This window comes from Dermacentor andersoni, chromosome 5 (genome assembly GCF_023375885.2).
Source record: "Dermacentor andersoni chromosome 5, qqDerAnde1_hic_scaffold, whole genome shotgun sequence".
NCBI lineage: Eukaryota > Metazoa > Arthropoda > Arachnida > Ixodida > Ixodidae > Dermacentor > Dermacentor andersoni.
In genome coordinates this window covers 99135403-99156851 of record NC_092818.1, presented here as the reverse complement: position 1 = coordinate 99156851, position 21449 = coordinate 99135403, and the positions used below count along the sequence as shown (strand labels likewise).

The window sequence follows — 21449 nt, the reverse complement described above, 5'->3', positions numbered from 1 at the left end:
TCAAAGACTAAGTCAACACTACATTTCAAAGCTTCAAAAATGACACTTGTTTTTAACAATGAGCAAACTATTCTTTTTTGAAGTCTTTAAGGACTTCCAAAAGCCCTGGCAAAGTATTTTCAAAGACTAAGCCAACACTACATTTGAAAGCTTCAAAAATGACACTTGTTTTTAACAATGAGCAAACTATTCTTTTTCCACACAAACAAGAGAGGAACACAATAAAAATGCTTAGCAAATAAACTATCACCAGCTGCTGCAAAGCTGCTAACTGGATATATTGGCTCTTACTTTTGGATTGCACCAACTCGGCGGCCAAACGTCAACATGAAATCTACTGAGCTTAGTAGAAAATAAAATTCAAGAATTTTCAAGCACCTAATTAAACTAAGGGGTTTTCAAGGCCTTGAATATGGCCCTCTGATATGTGAATTTCCATAAGTTTGAAGGACTGCTATGAATATCAACTATGGCAGGACCTCACTGACAAATGCTTCGTGGGAATTAAATAATAAACGCACATAAGCTATAATGTGTGCCTCATGAACTCACCAGCCTTGGGATGTCCGACACTAGATTCAATTTACATTAGGCAAATGTGCCTGTAAGCCTTTCCTTTCACTAATTTTTCATGACAATTCTCTCTTGCAGCATCTAACAGCAACCTATGTACCATGAATGTGTCACTCTAGTCAAAAGACTGAGGAGACAGAATGTTGTTATGCTACCAAAACGCACTACAAACATGACCAGCTCAGAGCCCATAATGAACATGACCAAAATCATGCATGCATTTTTTCTAGGCAGGTGCCTTTCAATTACACCATACATAACAGTGTGCAACAAGCCACCAATCAGTGAGAGCACTTGACTTTAAGCGAACTTGTTGGCGACTACAGCATAGACCACTTATAACATAAGTTGCTGGTGCCGTGACCAAACAACCACATGTGTCTGGGAATCGAAGCATACAACTGGGATGTGCCCTCGCTTTCGTTGGCAAGATGGTTCCTCCGTTTTCCAAGTGCCATACAGCCAAAAGCACCAAACTGCAACTTTGGCAGCTGACTCCTGACAAGACGGCATTCATACCCGTAGATGAATACACGGAGACCTGGCGTGATATGACACGCATAAAGTGAACTGACAGCAGCATGCATGAAGCGAGCTTCGTGAGAGATCAGCCATTAGCTATCCTGAACTGCCATAGCAAAAGTTTGTATGTGCATGTACTGGTAGGAACGGCAAAATCTCGCATACTAACAACATTCCGTACTGATGAATTTGCAAAACACAGTTTAAACTGATAGCGTCGCGGAGTCAAGGTCGCATGCACAATATCTGCAATTCACGACAGGCGAATGCAAAATGCACTCGTAGCCTCCACTGATTTTTCTGTGGTGTTGGAGTTGTAAAAAACAACATATTGATTTTACTGTTGCATTTAGTTTTTATGGCCTGCTTGATAATTGACATATTGTTGCGATCCTGTCTGTGTACGAAAAAATCACTAGGCGGCTTTATTTACTTTCTGCACACAAACTGAAGAGCCAAAAAGTGACAATACGCACGCGTTCGGTGCGGACCACAAACTGCTGACAAGCGGCAGGAGCAAAATGCTTCTCCGTTGTCTAGGCAACACTCATGCTCCTGCTGAGCCAGCACGCTGCCGCCGTGCTTCCTTGTTTTTCCCTCAGTTCCTCGTTCACTCGCTCTCGCTCCGTGTCTCCTCCTTCTCCTCTAACCCCGTATCGCCCTTGTCATTCTCCCCTTGGCCCGAGCATTTCATTGAGAAGTGTGTTCACTACCCTTCTTGTCTGCAAGTTTTCCCAGCAACCGCATTATAACCGCTATTTCATTGCGCGCGGCTGCACTATAAGCGCTAGGCATACACACTGAGCTCTATGGGAAGACAAACAGCAGTCAGAAAGAACCACTTTACATGCAGTCCTGCACTATAGGCGGTTACATCACAAGTGGTCTGAGCTGTATCCGAAAGCCTTTAAACATTGTTTTGATTGCATAGTCAGCGATATGCTTTAAGACATAGTCAGAAAGAATGCTTTATATCTGGTCCTGCACTATAGGTGGTTACATTATAAGTGATCTGAGCTGTATCTGAAAGTTTTGAAACATTGTGTTTGATCGCATAGTCAGCGATATGGTTTAAGATAATTAAGTAAATGCATGCAGGCCTTCTTTGTGAAGAAGCTGCATAAGTGGCCTTGGAAGTTGTCATCCGTAATTGACTGTTCATAGTTGGTGGGATGGTCTGCTCGTATCCTAGCACCTCTAAGCACTATCTCCTTCTGGCTTTTGTCTCTGGACTCTCCCCCAGAGGATGTTGAGCATCTGTTCTCGTTAACTGAGATCCGGATTCTGCGTTGTGGATGTCTGTGTACTACGGTGAATCTCTAAAGAAAGAAAGCACAATGTGTAAAGCTCATGCATCTGAGAGCCACCCAATAAATATGAACTCGGAGAGGGCAAAGTGACTGGCACCATGCACTACTTTCACCATGTGCTGCCACAAAGCAAAGGCAGTAATGACTGCCAATGCAAAGATGTGCATAATGGACACCGGAACAAATTGTGAGAAAGGGTAAGATTCTTTTCCTCTTCAGCCTGTGGCTGATAATGGTTACGTAATTTAAAGACAAGAAAGAGACTGTAACAACTACCACAGTAAGGAATGTACAGAGCGCTTCCACTGGCACTCTACAAGGTACTACACAGGGTCATTATCACGCAGCCGAATTGACCAATGTACAGCTCACATTGGCTCTGACGCAGCCGGCGCACTTAAAGGGCTCCTCACCAGGCCCCACAGCAAATTTTGGTTACACGCTAGAAGTTCTTGCCTGTCTTCTAGGGAGTGCTCTGCTGCAAAAATTTTCAAATAAGCTCATTAATAGCCGATAGAAATATTTCAGCACTGCGAACCCATGATTTCAGAAGGAGAGCTCCACTGCCAAGCATGGCACTCTCTTCACTGGCTCCGTCTAGCCTCCGCAAGCGAAATTCCTTCCCTGCGTTCTCCCATACCGGACCTCGGGGATCGCTTGATGCATACGTCACGGGCCCCACCTTCATTTTTTTTGTCCTCACTTTGTTGCGGTGCCGTGCACTTCCACTGATGGCGTCGTGCGTGAGCTGTTGTGATTGTGTCGGTTTGGGCAGTGCACGATTTTGCGCGCTGCGCACTAAGACACCTGACTAGCGGTATAATTCAGTGCTACACGAATACTGAGGCTGACACAAGCAGATCATAGAGCATGATCCCAGGCTGGAACACAGTAGAAAATGACATAGTTTCGGTGTCTGCGCGTGCGACTGCACGACAAGAGAACAAGCAGATGAAACGAAAGTACATCTCTCTTGCTGCGGTGCGAAGTGAAACAAAAGCGCGCAGACATTCAGTTTGTATGTTTTATTATTTCTTTAAGTTTTAATTCATCTGTTGAAGCAACAGATTATACAAAATAGCAGATATTGCCTTGAATAATTCTTGAAGTCACATGTCACTACGAGTGACACCACAGTGCAAACACGTGTATGTAGGTGCACTAGCACGTGTACGTCATCCTCCGGCTTGGAGTGCGGCGGCCGCGAGGAGAAGGGAAAATGGCGTTCGGTTTGAAATTTCAGGTCTTTCCGGGGCGTGTAGCGATGTAATACTTTGCAGATACGATCGTTATCGTGCAATGCATGCTCTGCACTTGGCAGCTCAACATGGCCAGACCTGGCGAAAGGCCCTTTAAAGACTGTGTGGCCTCTGGGTATTTTGCACCCTGTTAACACAGACATCCCCGCACCCACCAGAGCCACAGTGGTTGATGACTTGCAAGTTTATGCAATGAGTACGATTCCCAGAGTGGTAGAATATGCCTTATCACTTAAGTGGCTAGTGATCACAATAGACTGAAGTTGAAAATTTGTCTCAGCTACACACTGATGATAATTATATGTTAAGTAGATACATATGAGGCAAGTTACACTGAAGACATAAAACTTCTACAAGTGTTGAGAAAAAGCCTTGTTTTTTCATAGCGACTTTTCTTCTTCGGTATGTTGGTGGCAACAACAACAACAATAATCAATCATGTAAGTAATATCTCTTTAGAATCATATGAAAGAGATTTGGCAGAAAGATGGGAAATATTGTGCAGACATTATGAGAACATTTAGGAGCTAAAGTGCTAAGCAGCAAGACACAGTCGCTCAATAATGACTGATTTGATTTGCAGTTGTATTTTGGCTCTAGAAATAAAACCAAGCAAGGTCAGAGAACCTTTACTCACTTCATTCATAAAGGCACTGAAGCATAAACAAATGCAAACATTTAAGCATTCCTTTCTTATGTTCCAACCAGCCCAGATTAAGTCTCTCTTCATATATCATTTAAACAGAAAAAAAAAAATATATATATATATATATATATATATATATATATATATATATATATATATATATATATATATATATATATATATATATATTCTGGGATTCTCGGTGCCGAAACCACGATCTGATTATGGGGCATGCCTTGGTGGGGGACACCAGATTAATTTTGACCACCTGGGGATCTCTAAAGGGCCCCTAAACCATCTCCGCCATTTTTTAAACATTTCAAGTAAACACGCGCATCGAGTTCAGAATGCCATCATGACCAACCTCGCCAAATGCAGCAGCACTACGTACCACGGGCGTACCACAAAATCAAAAAACAATATCCCATGCTCCTCTTCAGGCCTTCCCACTGTCCCCAGCGCTTGTCGTGATGTCAGCAGGGTGCATCTGGTGATGTCACCAGGGGCAGACGCTGTCAACTGGTCGAACAAGAACCTACGACTTCCAGTTAGTCTGCTAGCAGGTGCATGCGCTCCCTGCTCTTCCTCGTCGTGTTGCTCGCTTCTGCGCGCTCCCGAATCGGTAACTATGGCACGCAATGCAAGTGCCAAATCACTCGCATTCCAACACAGTCATGCTAGGCAGTCTGATTAGCTGCGCGAACAGAGTCCGACAGTGTTTTGTGATGGCTAGAAGGCATCCGTGTGTGCTGCTTGCCTGCAAAAGTGCCAACTGAAAAATGAAACGACGCGACAACGGCTGCCTCATGATGACGCCCTGTGCGATGCCTGGCGCATAGCATACGTCCGGGCAACACAGGGTCCATTAGCAGCAAGCTTTGCAGGAGCACAGGCCGGCACGGCAGCAACAGCGGGTAGCCGAGAAGCGTGGAGTCATGGTAACCGGAAGTGGACAGTGTTTTGAAAAGCGCGTTGGCAGTGATGTATGTCCCGTGACATTTCGAGGAACTCTCGGTGAGGAGGAGTGATCAGCCGATGAATGGAGCGTAGCGAAAGAAAGAGCGAAATGAGCGAGGGCCACATTTCGATCATCAAAAGTGTGTAACTCTGCTATTGCAGCACTGTTTCGAAAAATTCTCACGGTTTATGTGTTCATTGCAGACTCGTGCACAATTGCAACACCACAACTAAATTTCAACCTCTGGTTGGTTTAAGGGGCCTTTTACCATGCACCTAAATCTAAGTGCATGAGCGTTTTGGCATTTTGCCCCCACTAAACCGTGACTGCCATGGCCAGTATTGAACCCACACGGCATCGTGCTTAGCAGTGGAACGTCATAGCTACTAAGATATCATGGTGGGTCATTTCATCAGAGATGGAAGTCCACAAGATGTGAAGTTAGATAAAAAAGTGAGGTGTTTGTCACATCTACACTCACCTTCAGCATCTTCCCCCGCATTTCAGTGAGATCACCAAGTTTCTTGAGCTTAATCTCGTACGATTGACCTGCCCAAAAACATCAGGCAACAAATATCACCAAAGCAAACCAACCAGCTTCACAGTAAGTTAATCAAATACTCTCAGCTGTTACTCATCTTGCTATATAAGCAGGTTGCCTTTGCATGAAAACGTTCTCCAACTTGGAAAAAGTCATGGATACAAAATTCTAGTAGCTCGAAGATTTAGGGACCAAAGAACCCTCAGTGGGAAATGCCTACGGCCCCCAAGCCTTTGAACTCTGTAATGCCACAGGTTGTTTGGAAGAAAAATGCAGAAATTATTAAAATAACAAATTATAATTTACGTGCAGGCTACCCTTGATTAAAATTAGAATAATTGGGGTTTAGCAGTCTCTCTGAATAAAGCCGAAATCACAGATTATCACTCGCCAAAATTAAAACTACCAAGAATTCACCATAGCTTTCTTGACCCTTTGACTGTCAAGATTTTTTTTTTCTTACGCAGCCCCTGCCAGGTTTTTATCACATGTTGGTTCTGTGGGCATCTCATGCTACATGGAAGCTAGTATTTCATTGCCATTTTCTCTTATTTCAATATTTCTAAACAGTTCATAAATTCTTTTGTCTGTAATAGTTCAGATGGATGGACATGCCACGCTGGTCATGGCTACGACGACCCTTCCAATGCTCGGCCCAGGCTTCCTTCTTCTTTAGTTTTTAGTTTTTTAATTTTTGGTTCGGCGGAAAATTCATGCTATATAGAAACTGGTTCTCCAGTGTCAATTTCTTCTAATTTATAATTAATCAAGTATTCCTATATCTCTTTGCCGGTCAAAGTGCAGGTGAACCTGCCACACTGGTTCGCTATGGCTGCCCTGCCATGACAGAGCGACACAACCCTGGGATTGCTCCACCTGCAGTCAGAGATTTACAAGTTCCAAGGTTTTTGTGCGTTCAGATCAGCTCTCCATAGATGGCACAACAACAATGCAATGTTATTTTTTGCATGAGTTGCTTTTGGCGAGGCAGGGTGTGTGCTGAAAGCACAGAATGAGTATACCCTGGAGTGGCAGAGGCTTTGCAAGGATGAGCGCCTGAGTTATTTCGGGAGTGGCAGTCAAAGGGTTAAAGAAAGGCAACACTACAAACAAGAACAAAAATATCGGCGGACTTCAGCGATTCATCCCACTCTCAACTCACTCTCTGCAAACCGCAGCAGGGCCTCAAATCAGATGCCAGCATCAAATGAAAATGCAAATTCTCTGCTATGCACATAACACACTTTTCATCCACTTGAGTGTTGCCAATTCTCGACTCCAAATTACAAGCAAAAATTACAATACTCTCAAGAGTCTGCATAATCCACTAAATTTTGTGAACATCACTTAGCACAAATGTTGCACAATAGTTAGTACTCAGTGCGTTGAGCTCCCGACTAGACATTACCAGAGACACGAGTTTAAGCCCTAGTGGTGGCGGTGATGGGGGCGAAGTTGTTTTTCTCTGCTGCATAATGAGGCTAAAGCCAAGAATGAGGAGGTCACCTGAGCAGCAACAACGACCACACAATAATGACAACAATAGCATGATAACGACAGCGTAAAGAAAGGACAGATAGATACTGTACACCCAGTTTTGAGCTCTTAACCGATTCTGCAGTAAAATACGGTGACCAACCTTGGTTGAGGTAGGTCATGGTCTCCTCATGTAGCTTGGTAGCAATGGACGTGGCTGCTCCCAAGAAGTACTGAAAGCCACCTGTCGACACGTTGCCAGCCAGCTCCCCACCGGGTCCAAGGCGTGGCAGGGGCAGAGACAGTGGTGCTGTCGGCTGGTACACGGCCATGCGCAGGTCGGGAGCCGACGAGCTGTGCCGGCACCGGCTGCAATTGCCAGCAGCACGATACAAGTGGAAGTCAAAGGGTTGGCCTCGACACAAATACTTCAACGATGGGTGAAGCAGCCAGAAAGCTAAAAAATAAAAAATGTTTAACAAAAGTATGCTTTACATATACCTGTCAACTGGGATCCTGGTTTAGTTAGTGTATACAGGTAGCATACAAAAAGATACACAAGCACACTAACATTTATGTGCATACAGTAAGTAGGGAAGTGCAACAAGTTAAACAATTTTTAGCAAGCAGATTCTTTCCTTAATGTAAGTAAAAGACCAGCATCCAGAACATATTTTTCTCAATGATTCATAATATATTAAGCAGCACAGAATATAGCAGCTCATCTAAATAGCCTGGAAAAGGAAGTACACCAATAAAACAGAATAAAATAAAACATTTTCTACACTTCTATAAACTCTCTCTCACACAGGTAGCACACAAGTGATCATTCTAGAGCACTGGCAGCAATAGATGTGGCTGCTCCTAGGAGGTACTGGAAACACCCATTACACACAGTACACCCACCAGTTCTCCTCTTTGTCTGAGAAATCAAAATATCAGTGCTTGCTAGTTTGTTCATCATTACTGATATGGCACAGTTCCATAATTTTGACATATTTCTCGCCACACAAGATGCAATTTGTCTAAGGAATTTTTAAGCAGCACAATGTGTTTCAGGCAAACACACAGGCAAATTGTCAATGTGACATCAGGCCTGGTATCTTTTAGTTGTACAGGCTATGGTTGCTTGCATTTCACGAAATTTATGCACAGAACAAAACAACAAATCTAAAAGATCACAAATCGGTCATTAAATTTGTTTTTCTAGATATTTCCAGCATGGACAATTATTCCAATGAATGCAAAATAATGGTAGTGAGCCACCAAAAGCATGCAGGAAACCTGAACCTCCAAAATTGCTACAATTACAGACAACAAAACAAAAATCTCAGCCTTGTACAGTAGTGCCCCAAACAATTTAGCATACAGATGGCATGAAACTGCAGTCCACGCAACATTTCTGGTCAGAATAACAAATTTAAGTATACTCCCTTTCTCTTGGCCATAACGAAGAGGGGTTCATTGTATTTGCTACAAAATAATGAGAGCATTGAGATGAATACACTGTAAGCGCAAAGTGGATTGGACAAACTTGTGCTCAGAAAGAGAAGCAACACACAACTTACAATGACGGTAAGTGCAGTCATCAGTTGTCAAATCGAATTCAAGTGGTCAAGCTTGTCCACTATTTGTACATGCGTTGCCAGACATACCAGAACAGTTTACGGTGAAAGCATAGATTAAAAAATGCACCACGCTATTCACATCCCACATACAATCTGATAAGATAGGCATGTTTTATCATCAAAGCGTCAACGTTCCCAGAGTTCCTGATACAGCAAGCATGGCATGCATGAGAGCAGTAATATAACAACCATAATTTCATCAAACAAGGCCAGTAGAAAAATATAAAATGATGGATGTGTGATAACATAATACACTCCATATTCCAGTCAAACCAAATTATAACAAATAGACTTATGTGCTGAAACCAGTTTGATATATGAGGTGATTCGATATAGGCAAAGTCGCCTATAACAAATTTAAACAAACTTTTCCAATGTGTTTATTATACGGGAATTTGTTATTAGCCATGGTGAAAAGTAAGGAAGGAATCTATTCATCGAAAACAAATCTATGCGTAGTAGGCAGTAATTTTTGCCTGTGCCTTAAACTGTTTCTTAGTGCGATGTTGTGGACCCCCTCCAGTCCACTTCCGTCAATATTAGCAAAGTATAGACTGTTCCATCGGCGACGAGGAATGTAGCCTCGAACTAGTGCGCCGCGCTACTCTTCTCCTCACACTGGTACGTGCAGAGCGCAGTTTCTCACAGTGGTGTCATTGCAAATTAGTGCAATTCCAACGTGCATCTTCTGTGATTGCTGTGATGTCAGATAACCAACACAAGGTCAACGGGCTACCACTGTGCTGTATTCAGTTGCAAAAATAAAAAATCTTTTGGAAGCAAATGTGAAGTGCATCTTCAGCCACGGCGACTTCGCGGACTCCATTGCTACAGTCGTGCAAGGCAGCTCCTCACATTCAAGGGCTCGATGGCACTCACAGCGAATGGCCCCCCGAGTTCGATACATCCAATGTACAGTCCATTATGAATGAGTTATTTTACATGCACACCAGTCAGCAAGTATTGCATGCTCAATATAGATAAAAATTAACCTTATCCGGGCTCATTACATTCAGATTTGACTGTACTACTATGCAGACAATTTACCTGAACAAGAAGTTCTAAAATTAAGTTCTGGAGTTTTACGTGCCAAGACCACTACATGCATATGATTATGAGGCATGCCGTAGTGGGGGACTCCGGATTAATATTGACTACCTGGAATTTTTTAACATGCATGCACGCAATGCACTGCGGCAGGGATTTGATTCCACGCCTTCAGGCTTAACAGCGCAACGCCAAAGCCACTACGCCACCATGGTGGGTAACCCAAAGTTGTCAAGATGTGGCGCTGCTGCTATCATTTCAGTACATGCCAGCCAGCACTGCATTAGTGCTATGGTTCATTCTATGTTTTGTTCATTCTCGACACAGTTATGCAACCAAACCCACTTCAGCATACTTTTCCTTGTATTGACCAAAGAGAATGCCTACTCCCATTTAGCAATGCACAGGTGTTACATTTATGGGCAGTCCTGAACATCTTGGTTTTCTGAAAGTGTTGGAGGCAAAGCAAATGCCAATGAGTAGCTCTGCAAAGCTAAAAGCACCTGTAATTTTAATATCATTTATACCAGTGCATGAGCTGATTATTATTGAGACAATCGCAACAGAAAAACTATGTTGAGATATCATTACATACAGGTAGTCTTCATTTCACAACACAGAAACATCAAGTACTGACAATCAAATTATTTCTTTCATATGCTTTTGAGAAGAGCTTCATGCTACAAAAATAAGAAGGTCCTACTTTTGTTAGATATCTCAAAAGGTTGCGGGACTGCCCATCACAAGCAAAGCTCTAGATTCATTATAAATGCAATATCACATTGACAGGATTCGAAAAAGAATAAGTGGATTGCAGATCAATACAGCCTTGCAGAACCAATAAAGAGCACAGACTTATGCAACTTTTAACCTCTGCCTCACTGGTCTGCAGCAAAAGCTTTGTTCACTGAGAACGAGAATCACACGGCCCATAAAGACAAGCAGCTGCTTACTAGACACTTGGAAAGGCTAATCTTGGCGTGGTAACACCAACAAAGACTACCCCTACAAACCCACCCTACTGAGAAGCTTCTATAGTTGCACGTGTCATCTCCTTATCTCGAAAGCAAGTTCTTATCAGCTATCTGTAACTGCACTTTCTCTGTTTTCTGATAGCAGTGTCAAAACGCCAAGCACGAACACGTTGCAGAAACATTCACAAAAGCAGGGAACACTGCATCTTCTTTATCTGAACTTTAAGGCTATCGGCACTTATAGTCCCTTTTTAACAAGTTTTCAACGCAACTTGGATATTGTTCACTGGTTTACTGCAGAATACAGCATACCACAAGTCAAACAGTCAACTTGTGAGCTTTTACATGAGGTGAAAAATCTAGCACAGGCACACACAAGAAAAGGGGCAGCGTATTGTCCCTGAAAGCAAGCACTAGTCTAAGTACTTTTGTACAAACTCCATACATTGTGGATACTGTATTGTACAAAAATTGCTGATGGCTTCTTTCTTTCCATTTAATTTTAAGAACTAAGCTGCAGTAACATAATTGTGTGAAGATCTTAAATTGTGGCGTTAAAGTCTTGAAACTGCTCAGTAGATAATGCGGATTGGCGTAATGGGGGGCTTGGATTAATCTTAGCCAACTGTGGTTCTTTAACGTGCACTTAACTTTAAGCACACAAGCATTTTTATGTGTTGCCGTAATTGAAATGTGACCGCCACAGCTGAGAATTGAATCCACAACCTTGTGTCCAGCAGGAGAATGCCATAGCCACAGAGCTGCAGTGGCAGGTTTTATGTGCAGATATACCACATAACTCTACTGAATGGGCACTGTCTGGAGCAATGTGGCAAAGCTTTTCGAGCAGTGCTATATCCTAACATTTTCATTCTTTTTCTATACTCTCTGAGTCACAAATTTACATAGTGTGCTCCCGTGTTCACTGTAAAGACAACGGAGGGGGAGGTACCCTATATATGTCCACTTAGTGGACATGTCCATTTCATCTGCTGCTGAAGTTCTGATTGTCTGGGGGCACCAGCCTCCTTCTGATGCATACCCCAGCCCAGCCAATCAACTTCTGCAGCAGATGAAATGGACATGTCCACTAGGTAGAAACTAACAGAATACACCCTCTGGTACCACATTTCCACTTCGTGAGATAATGGTGCCCTTTGGCTTGAATTTAAACTGATTTGCAAATGCCAAACAGCCTTTGCATTAATGTTCATCTGGCACGTCGCTGGTCGCCAAACAAGAAGGTACAAGCACAAATTGAATGCCGCCTACTGAGTGACGTAGGACGCGAAGCAAACGTTTGCAAAGCAAGATGCTTGCACGATACCGAACCAGCATTGCATAGCTAGACGAGTAAACCAGAAATACCTTTGACAGGCTCTCTTCTGTACATGCCTACAGAGATAGCATCACAAAACCCGATTGTACACTTTATGCACCCTGAAAAGGCTGTAACTGCTCAATCGAAGCGACTTAATTGTAACAATAACAAGCAACAGGACAATGAGAACAAGATATCATGGCTTTTAACATCATGACAACATATGGGCTATGAGACACGCCATAGTCGATGAATATGGATTAATTCTCACCACAAGAGGTTTCTTTTTTTTTAAGTGGTATGCTCTGCTCTTGTGCTTTGCCCCCCGAGAATGCAGCTGAGGTGACCTGGAATTGAACCAGTGCCCCATACTCAGTAGCATGGCCCTTGCAGCGGCACCACAGAGGGTCAGAATGAAAAGTAGTCAATGGTGGTACCGTCTGTACCAAAATTACTGAAGGGAACTCACAGCGCAGGCTCCAAACAATCAATTTCCCATTTCTTGTGAAGTGAGAGCTGCGCAGAATGTGACAGTGTAATTTCCTGCTTTCAGTCTACTGTTCCACACAATATAATATACAGTCGCCGACTGATTTTCCGGACTCCAAAAATTCAGACATGCTCGATTATTCGGTCTGCTTTGCGGTACACCGCTATTCTCCCCATAGACCATAATAGAGAGTTTTAGAAATAGGGGCCCCAAACGTTTTGGGGCCCCAAAGAAATAGTGTCGAAGCCACTGCGCATGTGCGAGACGCAAACTGCGTTTGGGTTTTGTGTTGGGAACGCTATTTCACCGATTTAGCGGGAGCCCAAATAGCGGTCCCAAAAGCTTTGCGTCAACAAACATGGCGGCACCAATCGAAGCGACAGCTCTAACCAAGCACCAAACTTGGTTTGATTCACGGTAACGTGTGAAGTTCGCAAGCTAGGAGAAGTGACTGCGGTTATCGCTTTCTGTCAACTAGCGTGTATTATGAAGACTGATTCATTAGACGCCGCTGATTCCGAATTCGAGTGTGGATTTTATGGCTCGTAGGCCTAACACGGCTAAGCTTGGCTGGTGAAGGCACGTAAAGTTGGGTTTGTTGCTGAAAACTAAGCGCAACTAATTGTTTTCTGCTTGAAGAATAACCTCTAAATTGTAATTAAACGCGAATACACGCAAGTCAAAATTACTATTCCTATCATAAAATGGTATATTTTATTTAATTATTTCTAATAGCTTTTCTTAGACGCCGTAGTGGCGCTGTCAGCGCAAGACGCTATCCGCAAACGCAAAGCCCTATTCTAAATCTCTTCACTCCTGCATGCCCCAACGCCAACACCCGCAAAGCTCTTTGGGGCCCCAAAATATTGAGGCCCCTATTCTAAAACTCTCTAATGTATAACAACTGCCGAAAGTTCAAACACCTTGCAACCTCTCATCCGATTTTTCGGACACTCCTTGAGCCAACTCGATCGAGAGCACCACGCACAAGACTCTGACCGGTGCATGGTTCGACTTGCTGAACGCCATTTTTGTTTTGAACGGAGCCTCCTTGCTGCCCCACGAAGTGGCGCTACTGCAAATCCCCACGCATCATCATCGTTTCTACCTAGTTCATGGCTACAGCAGTTAGTCTCAGCTTAGTAAGCCATGTCAAGACAATCCAGCAGCTGATTTGTTTGTTTCTTCATACACGATGCTGAGAGAGGCGACGTTTTTCGTTTGTGCGAGTGGTGTCGGCGTGATGGTGCGGTGATGTTAGCTTTGTGTGCTGTGTGGAGGTTGCGGTGATCCAATGCGGCATACGGAAACATCACGTCAAGTGTCTAATGGCGCCGAGTGTGCCCACGCAGACTGCACTGGGGAATGCCGGCAAGCGAGTGCCGGGAGGCCTAGGATTTGTCGCCTTTCGATGTGCTCCCAACCGACGCCGAAAATATTCTACTGAGACCTGCGCAGTGGTTGCATTGTGATTCCGGAAACCGTCTCATTTGACAGTTTCACAGGTGCTGACACTGCTGTACTGACATGCGCAGAACTCGACGACAACAAGATCATTCATCAGGTTTCTGCTGCACCGCCGGACGATGACTCCGAGTCGAAAGATGACGCATCATTTGCTATGCTGCCGTCGCATGCGGAGTGTGTACAAGCAGTGACTGTGCTTTCAGCCGCCTATAGTGACCGTACGACCCTCTCTGAGATTCAGGCTTATCTGATTGCGTGTAAATGGAACAGCGTGCAATGGCGCATTCACGATTTCTTCAAGCCTACTGCCGAGCCTGTATAAGTGCGAGGAAATAAAAGATTTCTTTTTTTTTTCTTCATCTGCCTTTTCGGACACCTGTTTATTCGGACATTTCCGCAGTCCCCGTGAGGTCTGAATAAACGGTCGGCGACTGTACAAGTAACTGAAGGTTCAATATTTCTGAATGCATGAACTTAGCTTTTGGCAGGCAGGGATAATGCATTATAACACAGGTTTACTGTTTTCATTGTGTTGCAGTGTTTCTATGTGATTTGCAGCAAAGCCCATAAGGACGCAAGCAACTTTTCTTTTTTTATGTTACTGTGCATGCACTGTCGTTATGGCAATGTTTCTCAAATGCTACAGCAAATTAGTGAAGTAAGGATAGTAGTTTTATTCGTCGTATAAACTTGTAAACATAGGCATACAAACTAAATAAACAAGCAAGATGTCACGTGCACACAAGCTAGCACGAACACATCTCACTCGATGACTGCAGAAACTCGCTGTCAAAATGCTGCAATGAGGAAACGCGACAGCAGCAGCAAGTGAATTAACCTTTGTGCAGCCGCTCGCATCAACGCGAACTAAGTTGTGAAAACAAAGCGCAGCGCGGACTCTGTGCCTGTCGCAGATGGCTTTCAAGATAAAGCAGGCCCGGGTGGGTGCGCTGCCCGGAGGAGAATGTGCCCCCTCCCTTACCCTCCCCCCGGAGCCTTGCATGTGACGGAAACAGCGTGCTTCCTCTCTTTCGTGCACGAGACTGATCCGCTATCACCGGCTCAACCTTGCACACTTTTGCTTCCACATACAGCACATGGCGTGTGGCAACAATTTTATTTCCCTTGGACTTCATACAGAACCTCACGGCAACGCTGATGGCAGAAATGCGCCTGGAGTGTCCATATAATTGCTATTGCAATAAATTGACAAAAATAAAAAATCAGAGTGGCCTTACTCGACGCTTATTTTTATGGTACCTCTCATGTGACGTCGGCACTGGCCAATTCAGAGAGAGCGGCAGAGAGAGTGGTCATGCAGGAATTATATCAGCTCGTGTGTTTTGGCATGGGCAATACAAATTGAGGAGCAGGACCTTTGGTGGCTATATTCTACATAACAAAGCCATATACGGAAAATGATGAGACTCCTAGATGAAAACATTATCAACTAACTTGGCTTAATATTCTTCCTTTCAGTAGTGCTGGGTGCACTTAAATGATCGCCTCACTGAGCCACTGTAGCATATGTGAGGTGGTACGAACATTTAAAAAAAAGTGAAGCAAGACGTACGACAGAGGCTGGAACAGACATCGATCACACACCTTGGACTGGTATCCTCGGCAGGTTCCCTGGAGGTGCTGACACAGAAGCGCTTGATGGCGCCGGTGACATCGTCATCGGTGCTCAGGGGCAGCCGGTTCTTCTTGCCGTGCACCCCTGACCGAGCCTCCGAGGAGGGTCCCAAGCTGTTGCTGCCACAGTCGCTGAGAGAAGCACGGAGTGGCTTGTCAGTGCATACTGGCTAGTCTGGTAACAGTCTGGTAGCTCAAGGTCTACAGTGTACTATTGATAACATCATTGTTCCTTCTTTGATACCAGGGCCCTTCTATACTGGGTGTTTCTGCGAAGACTGCCAAAAATTTTTAAGGATCACCTACGGCAGATGGCACAATGTTAATCCTGCTGGATTACTCAAAGAGGCGGATATCTCAACACATTCTTTTTTTTCCGTGCACCATTGATGACTGGAATTGCTTGGCTTTGTGACAATTGCATCACACTTTTGTACTTCTTGTGTTTGCATGTTTTGGTCATTGTTCTCTTTTGTTTATCTTTGCCCTCCCTGCATGGACCTTGTGTCCATAGAACATATTAAATAAATAATAAATAGTATTATTCGCGCTAGAAATCATAATGCATACCTGATTATATTAAAAAAAATCAGTTTTTAACTAATCACCATACAGCATGTATTCAAATTTAGAAAACATACGCAGTGAGACTGTAAGGCATATGCAATTAGAAAGAATTTAGTGGGCGACACCATTTTCAAGATATGCGCCATTAAACTTGTGGTAAAATATACTTTCTTTCCACTTACTTTTTTAATAAAATGCCATATTATGAGTGGACTGCATAAGAAAAACTGGAATGGCAATGCATATTTTCGTGAAGTTCAGGAATTAAGATCTGAGAACTGGTGTCCTCCTGAGAATTCGTTCCAAGTGGATCGGCCTTGCAACCTTCCCAGCTACAATTTCTAAATTGCAATATGTGCTTTAAGATAACTAGCTTAAAATTAATTTGTAATTTTGGTAATGAACTAATTATGCACTTCCATTTCTCATGCGAATAGTGTCTACCTCTTTCAGTAATCCAGTTCAAGGACTAGAATTGTGCTATCTTGCACAGATGATCTTTCTTTAAAAATTTTTGGCAGTCTTTGCACAAACACCCAGTACATAATCCTTGAACAAGCTAATCTAACTATGTTGAATAAATGGTGTTTCTTTATTCCTTTCTCAAAGTAAATGCCCCACATTTTTGCTGATCAAATAGCATGAGCAATGTCTGAAATCAAAAACTAGAAAAAAGAATGGATGTTCATTGCACAGAATATTCTTTAAAATGGTATTACAACAAAGCCATAAGAAGAAATACAAACGCCTCCCTGCATTTGCACTTGGCCAGATTTGAACAAGCACTTTATCAACAAAGCTGCATAGACAGCACCCATCATCCCACTATAGCTGTAGTTAATCCCAAGCCATAAATACCATGAACACCAGATTAATGTGGTAGATAGATTAGCCTGTCTATTACAGAAACACTAGAAGCACACAATTTGCCATTGCTGAAAAGTTTGAGAACTTCACTGCTATAAAGAACTGTCCTACACTCTCAGCACATGTTGCTCTTACGTAACAATTACATGCAACAGGGAAAAGATAATAGCAGGAATTCTTCTTGCAAGTCTGTTGAGTTGCTCAGTTTTGTCTCAGATGGCTAAAAGGATTACAGTGCACCCAGGATCGAATGCTGGGTGGTAATGACTTTTTTTCCATGGAAACATGACAATCAACATGATAATACAGATGGCACAATATTTAGCTATGTAACATTTATAATTTACTTATTTATTCATAATACTACATGCACAGAGACGACATTACTCCAGTGGGGGAACATCGCAAAGAGAACATGTACGGTTTCAGACGAGGAGGACAAACTGTGGTTAAAATTAAATCAATTATGACAGCATGGATTTATGCTAGGCACATCAATCAGAATTCAAAATCAAAGGCACAGGACATGTGGCTGCTGATAACCATTTCCCTATTGTCGCTGTAAAACTGCTAAATCAACAGAAAGAACCAGTGACTCTCACCTTGCAGGACCTTGCCTAAGGGCATCGGCCAGGGCATAGCCATTCTCTCGAGGCATCTCTTGCTTCACTGATGCGAGGCTAGGCAGAGCCAGCAAAGCATCGCTGCAAAACGACCAATCATACAGTGGTATAGCGCATATTTAAGTGCACAGCATCACAGCCAGGTGTACCAAGCTTCAGCAAGTGCCACGGCAATATTTTTGGCTGCGTAACTTAGCAGGTGCTGCTGAGCGACCATGATTTCACAGTGCCAGCACCTCGCATGGAATAAGTTTTGTCGCAGTGAATTGAAAATGAAAAAAAAAAAGAAGAACAGAAAGAAAGGAAGGTCTAAGGAACATTTCGTAGCAACTGAGAACCTTTAATTACAAGTCTAGAACTGATTACTGGTCTGACTTGGCCATGACACACTGCAGAATATATTTCTGGTCAATGTAACATGTCATTCCCTTACTCTGCAATGAAGTAGCAGAAATGTTAACTTTATATTGGCTTCAACAGCAATCAGATGTTCCCACTAACCTGTCACTTGTACTGCACACTTCTTGCCACAATTAGTTTAGTAATAGCCAAGAACAAGACACTCGCATTCGCCACAAGCAGCTATACAAGAACACTGGAAACCTTGACTTCTGCTAAAAAAAGATAACTATTTATGAAACAGTTTCTCAATATACATTGTTTTTTGTATGTGGTCACATACATGTGTATGTGCATGCATGCATGCGTGTTCGTTCCAGATTAGGCCTGGAAGTATAGGTGTCATTGCGAAGCTTTGCAAAATAAGAAATGTTTGACCACTGAAGTGGCATGCTGACAGCCCCATTCCCACTATCATAATGTAAAAAAGGCGCATTGCAGTCAGTTACAGTAGAGGTCCTTCCCGCAAATGCACTGCTCCTGCTATCCATTGCTTTTTATTCCACTAAAGTTGTTCTCTTATTGATCACACGAGCACGGATAAAAGGCACCCCAGTCACACAGCGATAACAAACAAGAATGCAACTGCAGCACTCGTGCAACTGCATGCCCAACATCTGAGATCAGTAAGTGTGGCTACTGACAAGAGCTCAATGCACAGCTGACACAGTAGCTTGGTGGCTATGGCAACGTACTGCTCAGCTTAAGGTTGCAGGCTCAGTCCCAGCCCCGGTGGAAACATTTTCGATTGGGGCAAAATGCAAAAACGCTTGTCTACTTAGATTTAGGTGCAGGTTAATGAAACCTAGGTATCCAAAATTAATCTAGAGTACCCATTAGGGTGTACTTCTTAATCAGATCATGGTTTTGGCAAATAAAACTGCACAATTAAATTAGCTCAATGCAGAAACACAGACACGCATGTAACAATACAGGGGAATTTGAAAGGGAGAGGGATTCTCTTGATTTCAGATCCAAATTACTTTTTTTTTTCACTGCACCAAAATCATGAACAAGGTGCCCAAAGCTTGAGAGGATATGTACTGGAAGACTTCTGAAATAACCTGTGGACAAACATAAGTACCACTAGTGCTTCCAAAATGAACAATTCGATGGCTCCTCTAAAATGACAAGACTGACACTATTGCACTATCTAAGCGATGTGAAGCAATGGAACAAAAGAGACAATCAAGAAAGGCAATTGTTTGGAGCATATCTCCTTCAGGCGCTGTGCACACAATTGTGCACTCCAAGACAGTGCATCAAAGGCAAAAGTGCTTATGAAAATAATGGTATTCAAAACTTATTGCATACATCTTGAAACACTTCTTATTTGACATATGCTGCAAGCTTGAATAATATGCATAAAGTGTTTTAATAAAATATAAGTTGGAAGGCAGAATGCTGCATGTTTGCTTATGGTGTCGGCATGCCATCATGTAGCGGGTTCATTCCTTTAATTTCATAATGTTAAATCAACCATCAGGCATATTTTTCATGTGGCTCAATTGGTTCTTTCCAAGTATGCCAACATGAAACAGTTCATGTACTAATATCTGGTGTTTCTGTGGAGAGCTCTCGCATACTATCCACATTCTGTAAACACGACAAAACCCACTGTAGAATTGAAAATACCGAAGTTGTTCTACAGCTCCTTGCTATAGATGATACTGAAGATGCAAATAATGTACTAAAATGAAATTTAGAAGGGTCAGAAAATATATGTGCTTGAAGGGGATACTTTCACCTAAGATATACATACTCCATTGAATTCTAATGTTCTAACTGTGTACAGGCACTACGCAACCAAGCACACGAAAATTCTGCAGCTTTATCGCAATTGTGTTTTCACTGTATGGCATTCTTTAGCAGATGACAGCATTAAGAATTTACAAACTGCAGATGAGCAGCGTTTGTTCACATGCTTTTTACTACTGCTACGGTGCAGCAACTGAGCTTGCCTACACTCATGCTAGCAAGCTTCCCCTATAGAGGTAACATGTGCATGCATGTGGTTGTTTTTCCCAGTTGGTCACACTGAAAAACTATAAAAACTTGCTAGAAATATTTTTAGTAGCTGCAATACAGGAAGCATCGTAGGCCATCAGCCGGGCTCTTTACTAAGTTCATGTAGACTTGGGAATATCAAAAATATACCATGAAATAAATGCAGTATCTAGAGGTTAATAAGCAGGAGAGGGTATTCCTAAAGCCAGAAGAAGGCACGAGTGCTCCCAACCACAATGTTAACAGTTCAACAGATTTCCTACTAGATATAGTGAATTTTAGGTGCATTGCTTTAGCAGTAAAATTTCTTTTAGCAATTAGTGAATTCTATTTATCAGATATCCAATGGAACTATACAAACACAGATTCAGGAGAATTTTAAATTAATGCTTCAGCAGAAACTTTACAAAATAAATGACAATGTTGCAGGGTCTGTCATTGATAGCCAATGCTGCTATTAGCATAAAGTGTCTACCCTACCTTTTCAGCACACAATATATTGTATATTATTTCGTAACGTAATTAATAAGCAGGTTGCTGTATGGACTTGAATGAGCAGCACACTTAAACTTTTCACGAAACTTAAATGTTTTAGCTCTCAGTACTGCCATCTTCTTAAACGACTCTTATGATACTCAAAAAAGCTATTTACTATATCTGATATTACTTCCCAATGGCATTTTTCATGGTAGATCTTGAGCAGAGTCCTAGAAATATTTTTTCCAGATTCCAAAGTATTTTTACAGTTGTTCTAGCATAAACTACATGAAAAAATGACGACCCTACTTAGCTCTGCGTTACAGCTAGTGCAAATCACTGCTCAGGCTCATGGAAAATGCCTACAACAAAATGTTGAAGGAATTCTTGGTTTTGTAAGAGGTAGAAAGAATTAACCATTGCATCATTTGTCTTTACCATTGCTTCATTTAGAAAACATGCTTTCTAACACTGCACCACTATGTTGCTTCCCTTCTCATCTTTACCTTTCATTTAAGCCTCCGAAACATTCAAGTCTCCTTTTATGTATTTTGGTTGGTGATGAATTCAGTAAACAAGCAAGTTTCATAACAAATTCTTACATTTAAACAGCCAATCACTTTCAACTTCAGGTAGCATGCTTCTTTAAGACAACAACCGAG

General features: G+C 42.6%; 1 protein-coding gene across 4 annotated transcripts in view; it reads right to left on the bottom strand.

The window, feature by feature from the left end:
* gem (transcription factor CP2 like gemini) overlaps positions 1 to 21449 on the bottom strand; it is a 91821-nt gene that overhangs the window by 65580 nt on the left and 4792 nt on the right. For all 4 annotated transcript variants that reach the window (XM_050178267.3, XM_050178266.3, XM_050178268.3 and 1 more), the window contains 4 exons: positions 17884 to 17985; positions 15818 to 15979; positions 7449 to 7654; positions 5750 to 5817 (listed from right to left, as the gene is read on the bottom strand). In XM_050178267.3, the coding sequence (XP_050034224.1) occupies positions 5750 to 5817; positions 7449 to 7654; positions 15818 to 15979; positions 17884 to 17985 (538 nt within the window). The remainder of the gene's footprint in view (positions 1 to 5749; positions 5818 to 7448; positions 7655 to 15817; positions 15980 to 17883; positions 17986 to 21449) is intronic.